Source organism: Phyllostomus discolor, chromosome 14, assembly GCF_004126475.2.
Source record: "Phyllostomus discolor isolate MPI-MPIP mPhyDis1 chromosome 14, mPhyDis1.pri.v3, whole genome shotgun sequence".
NCBI classification, from domain to species: domain Eukaryota; kingdom Metazoa; phylum Chordata; class Mammalia; order Chiroptera; family Phyllostomidae; genus Phyllostomus; species Phyllostomus discolor.
This window is the reverse complement of record NC_040916.2, coordinates 31,704,232-31,713,459: the sequence shown is the minus strand read 5'-3', so window position 1 is coordinate 31,713,459 and position 9,228 is coordinate 31,704,232. Positions and strand designations below refer to the sequence as shown.

At 60.3% G+C, this 9,228-nt stretch overlaps 1 protein-coding gene across 2 annotated transcripts in view; it reads right to left on the bottom strand.

Annotated features, from left to right (window-relative positions):
• Positions 1-240: 240 nt before the first annotated feature.
• Positions 241-9,228, bottom strand: part of CDC14A (cell division cycle 14A) — a 100,083-nt gene continuing 91,095 nt past the window's right edge. For both annotated transcript variants that reach the window (XM_036015900.1, XM_028502744.2), the window contains exon 16: positions 241-698. In XM_036015900.1, the coding sequence (XP_035871793.1) occupies positions 669-698 (30 nt within the window). In that variant the 3' untranslated portion in view covers positions 241-668. The remainder of the gene's footprint in view (positions 699-9,228) is intronic.

The following is a 9,228-nucleotide window of genomic DNA, read 5'->3' as shown; positions in this document are numbered from 1 at the left end:
GAAGCCGGACCCAGCGACTCGACTGTTGCTCGAGGTGAGCCCAGAGAAGCTCCGCGTGTCGGACGGACGGACGGACTTCCCAAAGGACCGAACCGCCCTGCCGCCGCCTCTGCAGCAGGAACGCCAAAGCCACTTTCTAGAACTTTCTCCCCTGCTTTGTCTTAACGGAGAGGAAGTATGGATTCGTTGTAGACAAAACCGTCCTAACCAAACCCAAAATACAAATTTTTGGTAGCAAACAGCAAGAAAATCTAAGTCAAAATATAGTCTAGCTCTGACGTAATTTTATATATGTATAAATTTATCAAAATAGGCTTCTGAAGTTCACCATACATACACAATGTAACACTGTACACGTAAATGTAAGAACAGGTGTATTACCGCAATACATTAAAAATAACCTTTCAGAATACCAAAGTCAATGGGAAAACCGTCTTAAAAAGTGTGGACGAACGGAGAGTCTCAGTGCACGGACAGCAGTCGGGGGCCAGGACGGCCTGGGGGCGGCGGGGTGTCAAGTCTCTCGCAGGACTTGGGTGCTGGCCGGGGGTCTGGGGAGAAGGCGGGGCCAGTCCTCCGGCGCGCAGGCAGGGGGCGCTCTCTCCCAGGGCTCGTCCGTCCGGGCGGCGCGTCTGAGAGCGGCTCTCCCCGGAGGGGCGGGCGAGGTCTTAGTAAGGAACGTATTCGGACTGAAGGGACTGTGCAGGGAGAGACACAAACTGAGGTTACATTCCATCCCCACCCGACGCCTGGCGCATCCCACAGCCTCCTCCGTCCTCCACACCGGGCCGTCGGGGCCGATGCGATAAAAGACAAATAAAGCAAACTAAGAAGAAAAAATGAGGGAAACAAAGCACTGGCTAAGAATGAGACACTCAATGACAAAAGTCACTGCAGGAAGTTTCTCTTGTAAGGGGATTACCAATGTATTAACGCGATGGAAGACTAAGCAATATTTGAACGCTGGTAAGTAACGCTGAACGTGTTTCCACGCTTTCGTGCACCACTATGGAACTTGACTCAAAAGTATCAGATGCACCCGTAACTACACTGAAGACGATGACACTATACTTGAAGAATCTATTGCACTTGTGAGTGTAACTGAATACAGATCATCAGAGCGTTAATGCTTCTAATGCAGCAAGTACAATGAGCAGTCATTTAAACACATTCCTCCAGAATGGACGCATTCTATTAGCAGCTGACAAGTCCTTTGCTTCGCAGTCTGACCTTCAGACCCCAAAGCATGTGTGTGTGTGCTGCGGAGTCTGACAGCCCTACAAACCGGCGGGCGACTTTCCGGGGACGGGAACAGTGCGCGGCCGCCCTTATCACCTGAGCTAGTGACACGCGAAAGGAATGTGCGGGGACAGGCCGTCAGGCTGCGCTGAGAGGGGACAGAAACCAGAGGATGCAGAGGCAGAGACAGCCTGCTCAGCAGCTATTTCTGGGCAGAGACCGCAGTTGGAAGGGGGAGACGCAGATCCCTCTGCCGGGGACAAAAGGGCTCGCACACCCTTCTGGTCGGGTTCCCGGGAACGGGACTCGCTCCCCCGGGCCCTGTGCTCCTCCCCCAACATTTAGTTTTCACGTTGGTCGGCAGCATTGTATGCCTCGGTCCTACCATTCCTGAGACCGGTCTGTTTTGTTGATGGCGCAGGGGTCCGTACAAAGGCGTCTGTCTGCGTGGCAAGGAATTTACAAAAGGACCCGAACCGCCTTGCTCGGCCTCAGAACCCCAGAACCTTGCATCCTGCCATCAGCCACTGCCTCAGTAGGTCGGTCAACCCCGTGAGTCGAAAGGTGCGTGGTCCCGGTGCCCGCCCCAGACAAAACGCCACCGTCTTGGACAGACGTCGAATGGACAGACACAGGTGTCCACGCAAGACAACGATGGGCCCAGGGGACAGCGACACCGTGTGCAGGCCAACGGTCAGGCAAGGAGCCGTCGGGGACAGTTTGGGGGCAGTGGCTCTCGAGGCTGCCGGTTTCAGGAGAAGAGGTGACGTGTGAAGAGCCCCCAAAAAGAGCGGGAGGGGGTTGGCAAGCCTCCCCACAGGATGCGGCCTGTGCCAAGGCTTCGGAACAGGAGAGAGACCGGGTGAGGGCACTACCGTGTACACATGGCTGACCGCACAGAGAGCGTGACGGAGGGAGGACTGCGGGGACGCCCGTGAACCCGGTCCAGGGCCTCCTGGCCCACCCACGTCCAAGCTGTCACCCGGCCGGCAGAGCTTACAAACGGAGAAGCGCTTTTCCAGCTGGTTTTCCCCAGCTTCTCTGGAGCGGGCAGAGCGGGCAGTCCCCCGCCCCAGCTGCCAGAGTGTCGCACAGGCACGCTCCGTCTGCACCGCCCAGTGCTTTCGTGGGACTGGCCGACTGGGGCTTTTGTTCTAGTTAGGAAAGTCATCCATGCTCCCACTAATTATACAGTTCCTCAGACTGCCTGTCAGTTTAGCACAGCGTGGCTTGGCGAGCCACCCCAAGTTCCACTGCTCCCCAATAAACAGATACAGCAGACGACCAGACGCCAGGGCACGTGACCACGGTTAAATCAGCTTCCTTCCGGGCAAAGTGTCCTCTTACACACGCACCAGTGAACAGAGGAGCCACACGTGTGTGTGCAGGTGTTCTCTCATTTTAGGGGCTCCCAACACCCCCTGACCTGGAAAACCGGAACGGCCTCCAGTCAATAGCTTGAAGGATTTGTGTCGCTCGTGTGAGCACCGAGCAGAAGCCTTTCCTCCTCCATAAATTACACTTATTTATGTAATCCAGGGATTTTAACTACTCAAGCAGAATATTCAGTTTCTGGCGGACAGGAAGCTCAACAGGGTTAGAGGGAGTGAACAGCAGATCGAGTTTATCACGAATATACAGCATTTTTGCGGTGTGCATGCCACACTGCAGCAACACGCAACCCGGAAAATAAGAGTGAGATTAGCTCGCACTTGCAGCCCCCGAAACGGTTATGCCAACACGCCAGCTTCCAGCGAGAAGCCCTGCTCCCGGAGAGCAGCTCAAGCCGGACTTGCAGGGAAGCCCTGGGCGAGGAGGTCAGGACAGCCTGCTCCCCTCTGGAAGCGAGCTGCTGCTCTGCTGTGGCGGCTGTGGGCGGGGACTTCAAAAACGCAGCTCCTCTGGGGGTGTTTCTTTTTAAACAGCCCGGTTACCTAATCGCGGCAGAAAAACATCTAATGATAGATATAAATACTGATGGACCGTTCATCAGCAAAACTACAAGACGGCTATCGAAGACAGAAAACTGTGAGGACGGATGAAACACTGCGGTCTCGGCCAGCAGATCAGTGAAATGCTATCTGCACGTGCAGCGACCTTGAACCAAAGGGCCCTGCGACCCGGAGTGCTGGTCTCCCACGAGGTCAACATCCTGACCCAGAGTCCCCACGTGCTTGTGCCTTTTTTTTTCTTCTGCATTTCCCCACTTTTCCAAGTCCCTTAACGGAGGGGAAAAAAAATAGTTCACTCGTTACCCTTGATTTGAGTTCTATCTACAGAGGCAAAAAGCACCTCAAACTGTTCTGCTTCACTGGCACAGGCAATTGGGGGGGGGGGCACGTATTTGGCACTACGGCACCTGTTTCACACCTCACTCTGGCGTGCCACGTCTCCACGAGCAAGCGGGGACGTGGACGCCGGGGGAAGTGGTTCATCCGTAAATGCCTCTGCAGCCCCGGCTCTCTCAGGCTCCGCGGGCGGGCTCCCGGTGTTTTATTTGCTTCTGAGCTAACGACACACAAAGCGGGAGGGTGGCTAGTGTCCGTCCCCACGGACGTGGTTCAGCGACGACACTGGAAGGCTCTGCCCTTGCTAACACGGCAACGCTTCGCTGGTGAAGCTAGGAGGGACAGAACCGAGTAACAAAGCAGCTTGAGAGGGATGCGCACGTTTTCCTACAGCGCCCCGTAAGCGGTTCAAGGACCCGAGAACGAGCCGGTCTGCGCTAACACAATGCTACATGAAACACGCTCCCACCCTCCTGCACGACTTGTAGCAGGTTCCTTTCCTCCCCCGGGGGGGGGGGGGGGGGCGTTAAACCCGTGCCTCCCTGCCACCACTAAGGGCTCTCGGCCAGTCGAGGACGGACTGCCGACACCCGACCCGGCCCGGCCAGCGCCGCACGGGTGTTTGCAGTTCGCCTGAGCACCAGGGTCACACATTTCTCGACTACAGCTTGGCGTATCTTCGGAAAGCCCCATCGGGAGGGGAACGTAAACAGGCGACCAGATGACGGGAGAGTCAAGCTAAAGCTGAAACCCTGGCTGCTCTTCCTCGGGGCTTCAGAGGCGACCGAGGACAAGGCCCCCCGAGCACCTCCTCCCCCCTTCACTCCACGTTCATGAGCCTCGTTCCACTATCCAAGTTTTAGCTCAGTCAACATCTATTAGGCACCTGCGGTACTGTGGGACCTGAGAAAAGCAACCAGGAGAGGAACAGTCAGGGACCAGTGACCGAGAGCACGGTCCCGGGCGCATCCCGAGGAAAAGGCATCCTGCCCCATGGGTCACAAACGCGTCACTGGCAACCGACTGTGAGCCGGGCCAGGAACTCCAACCCCGGCAGGGTCGGGGGAAGCCGGGGAGAGGGTCAGGCAGAGGGCAGGGTGCCCGGCAGAGCACAGGAGGGGGCACGTGTGGCTGGGCAGGGAAGGCCCCGACTGGACGCTCGCTGTAGGCGGGCTGAGGGGCCACACTGAGTGACCTGGAGCCGGGAAGGACGTCACCGGGTGCCTGGGACAGCCAACGCGGGCGGTGGGAGAGCCCCGGGCCCGGGGGCAGAGGTGTTGGGGGCCACCCCAGCCATCTCAGAAGACCTCTGCCGGGTGGGGGGGTGGGGGCGGTGGTGAGAATGGGGGACCCAGGGGGGCGGCTCAGAGCGGGAACGGGCAGCCCCTGGGGCCGGATGTGGCAAGGGAGAGGCAGGCGAAGTGTCAGAGGTCGTTCCGAGCCTTGGGGAAAGTGGGGAAGGGCCGGTGCAGGAAGCCCAGCAGGTGATGATTTAAGGGCAGAAAAGAAAAATACGGGCAAATACCATTCCAAAAGTCAAAAGGGACAGAAGTAACAGGAACGGGGTGGGGGTCAGTAGTGTCAGAGGCCGCGCGAACACAGAGGAGTGAGGACCAACAAGAAGCCGTCGGATCCGGCCGCGAGGACGTCAGTGGCCGCGTGGGAGGGACCTAGAGACTCTCCGTGGGGTGGGGTGGGGTGGGGGGCGCCTGTCTCGCTCCAGGTTTGCAGCCCTAAATTTTCATCCACAAAAGTAAACAGGTCACTTAACATTTCCTAATAACAATATGGTGGCGCTGCTGGTCACCACACACGACTATTTAATGGTGCCTGCTGTCCTCTGACGTGCGTCCAAGCACGGTGGCTGCCCAGGGGTCCCTGCCGCGGTAGGGGCTGCGGCGGCGGGTGGGGCTCAGACCAGGGCCCCCGCCTCCAGGGCTTCCACCAGGAGCCGGCATCCCGGGACCTGCAGAACCTTCCTCACCAGATGGGGTCCGATGGAGTCACTCGGCTCGCCCAGCGCCCACAGCTCACGTAACGCCTCCCAGGGTCTTCGGCCGGACCTTCCCGCCGCATCTTCATCGCCCTGTCCCCCGCTGCAGTGCCCGGAACACTCGCTGCTCTGGCCGCGGTGACAGCCAACAGTGTGAGCGCTGTCCGAGAGCACCGCACAGTCATCACCGCCACCCGTCACCAAGATGTTGTCACCACAGTCACACGGACCACCCCCCCCAAAGTACACCCTTGATGTCTGCGGAACACCCACGGAATAAACGTGTTGCACTCTTGGTCTTAAATAAATAGCCCTCGGAACTGCGCCGGCCTCAGGCTGCACAGAGCCTGGCACCACCGTTGTTGTCATCGCTCCATCATTATTCCCCTTGCAGAGGGGTCGCGTCACTGGCAAAGGACTCGCCACAGGAAGTGGCGGAGGCAGGCCTCGAACTGGGGTCCCCCGGCCCCCAGAACCCAAGCCCCTCACTACCCGCCTCACCGAGGCTGCATCTGCTCCTGCTGCCGCTGAAGCAGCCTCTCCCCCTCCTCCCCCTCCCCTCGAGGTCGCTGGGTTCCCAGCAGGCTCCTGCTACCCCCCAGAGCCCGACGACACAGTCACCCCTTCCCCGCAGCTGTCCCTGACCCTCCCCGGCAACACGAGGCCTCCTGCAGCTCGCCCTCCCGTTTGAACACCGAGCACAGCGCAGACACGACAACATCGTCAACACGTGTTTTCTGGAGTCAAACAGACCCAAGTTCAAACTACGGCCCCGCCACCACGCATCTGTAGCTCAGTCTGAGGCACAGCATTTGACCCTCGGACCCCCGAGGGATTGACCTCTGAAACGGGAGCACGGCTCTTACCACTTTCACTCAGGTAAACACCCAGCCACCCCTACAGCCATTCAGGAAAACACTCGATGAGCGCCAACTATGCGCTAGGCTCAGAGCTCACAACTGGACAAACCGGAGGCCCCGGCCCTGCCCACCCACCGGCCTGCCCGCAGTGACGGCCTGGCAAAGGCTGCAGCCCGAGAACAGAGGGCTGCCAGGCACAGTGGGAAGGAGGGGGCGCTGAGACCAGGGCTACAGGGGGGCCCCAGGGCCCACCCGCCCAAGGCTCCCGGGGTCAGGAGAGGACGGTGCAGGTGAGGGTCCAACCCGGTGGGACGCCTCTTCACAATAGAACAGATCCCGTGCTCAAGACAGACACCTCAAGTGATCCCAACCTAATGAGATACTTCCCCCACCCACCCCATCGTCCTCACGTGGCCCTCCTCCCGAGCGTTCACAGCCCCCGCCCCCGGGGGTCAGAGAGGGGGCACCGAGTTCTCATGGGGTCAGCGCGTGCACATGGCACCTCGCCCCTCGCTCTGCAAGGACTGACCACAGGGCTGCCCAGGCGGCCAAGGAAACAAAAGTAGGGTCTGACTGCGCCTGAGCACCCTGTCCCGGCCAGAACGACCCTTAACATTCGCTCCCGTTTTCTGCGTGAAAGCAGTTCGTGACAGAACAAGGAAACCGTTCCTGCATTTGTCCGGGGGCTGAGCTGCTGCAAAGAACGAGAGAGAGAGAAAGTGCAGCTTTCAAAAGAGACGCTAATTACAGCTTTTAAACTATGAGGCTCCCCCGGAACACCTGTCACCCCCACTGCTCGGAGTTTCTGGGTCTTTCTCAAAGGTGCTGGGAAGGTGCTGCCCTGCAGCCCCCCTGCCCTCCCTGAGGGTTTAAAGACAACATGGCCGAGTGACTCCCTCCTACTCCTCCTTCCAGGGCCGCACGCCTCACGTCCCTGTGCATGAGAGAGCAGGACCACGCGGTTCAGACGGGAAACCGCAGCCGTCGGAAGAGCTGCGCTGGGGGGGGCCAGCAGGGCAGGAGCCTCACCGCCTCTGCTTTACGCCGCGGCGGACTCGGGGGTCCCGCTCCCGCCTGGACGTGCAGCCAGGGCGCCGGCAGCGAGGGGCTCGGAGGCCTCCCTCCGCAAGAAGGCAGCGGGGTGGTTGTTTCTGTTTGTTTGCTTTTCCTCTGTTTGTTTGTTTTTAGGCGAAGACAGAGGAGGGAGGGTCAGGAAAAGAGAGACGCCACCGCCACCGTGCGGCCCCGCTCTTTAGAGATGCTTTCCCTTCGCAATCAGACGACAAGTTCCAGAGGAAGAAGAGAGAACCGGCAGCAGCCGCCCACACAGACGATCACTTTAAACTGATTTACTGGAAAATTACCCAGGCCAGAAAGGGGGAGGAGAGAAATGAGAAAACATGGACAGAGACCAAAACGACGTCATGTAAACATGGGGGGTGGGGTGGGGTGGGGGCGAGGGAGCCAACACGCATCTCGAGAGCCGCGCCAGGCGGAGGTCCGGAAGAGGCCGGCCGGGCCCTCGTCCAGCTGCGGGGCCCTGCTCTCCCTCCGTGCCGGCGGCCCAGACTCCGCCCCACGGCGGAATCCGCCGGGCACTCCCGCAGCTCAGTCTCTCTGCGCCCCCCGCACCCCCCGCCTCTGGAAGGGGAGCGGCCTGTGCTCGGGGCTGAGACAGAGACAGGCCCTCACTCAGCGCATGAAAACATCGGCGGGACGCGGTTTCTGCTGCGGACCGTGCGGCCCTCGGACCTAGACGTGAAGACATGCACGCACCTCGCCTCCCGTCTCAGCCACAGTTCCGAGGGGGGTCAGGTCCTACTGACGCATGCGCAGCCGTAAGGGCGTGGGACTCCAGGCGGACGGAGGGGCGGGGCGGGGCAGGCTGGGGACTGCCTGGGTCCCTAATCCATGCAGGAATCCGAAACAGTGTTCACAAACATCCTTAGCAACAGAACCGGACGGGGAAACTGTATGAGCCAGAAAAGGCCTGCGTGCGGGCCTGGCCGGGGGAGGGGCTTGAAAGAGGCCCGAGACAGATGGGCGTGTGCTTGAGTTCTGCCAACAAGCGTGTGCACGCACACTCACACACTCACATGCGTGGGCACACATATGCACACACATTCACACGGCATCCTGCTAGAGAAGCAGCTCCTCATCTGCCATCTGAGGAAAGGTCCCGCTCAGGTCACCCCTGGGGTCACCGCTTCGCTGAGTGCGGGGTGTGGGGGGCGGGGCCCGGCACGCTGCCCCAGCAAGGCCCCTCCAGCCTGCAGACACCGGCCTCCCCCTGCACAATCTGGAGGAGCAGAGCAGTGGGCACCAGGGTGACCCCGGAGCCGTGCGGGAACCGGGGGGCCCCTCCCGTGGGTCCACAGCCCCCTGATCTGTGCGAGCTCTGTCTCCTTCCTTTCCTGTCCTTGTCCCCTCGAATCAGAACTCATGTCCCCAGAGACCTCGATTCCCTTTGCAGAGTGACTGACAGCAGGGGGAGGACGGGCAGGCTCGCCCAACAGGCCTCACTGGGCACGACGCGGGGGCTGGCGGCCTGCACGCAGAGCCCGTGGGCCAGGGTGTTGGGGGAGCTTGCACCCCGCCTCCCACTCGGACCGTCGTCCCGACCCTGTGCCTTCCCTGCCCCTACACCCCGCCCCCCATGAGCCTTCCTGGCCCCGAATTAGTTCCAGGTCAGCCCCCTGCGGAGGCGACACACGCTCCCGCCCTAACAGCTGGATCTGAGAAGCCGCCGTTCCGCCCCCAGCACTCGCCACTCCTGCGGCGGGTGGGCAGAGGGGCGGGAACCCAGCGAGAACCCGCGGGGCCACGCACGCGCCCCGGACAGAGGGGA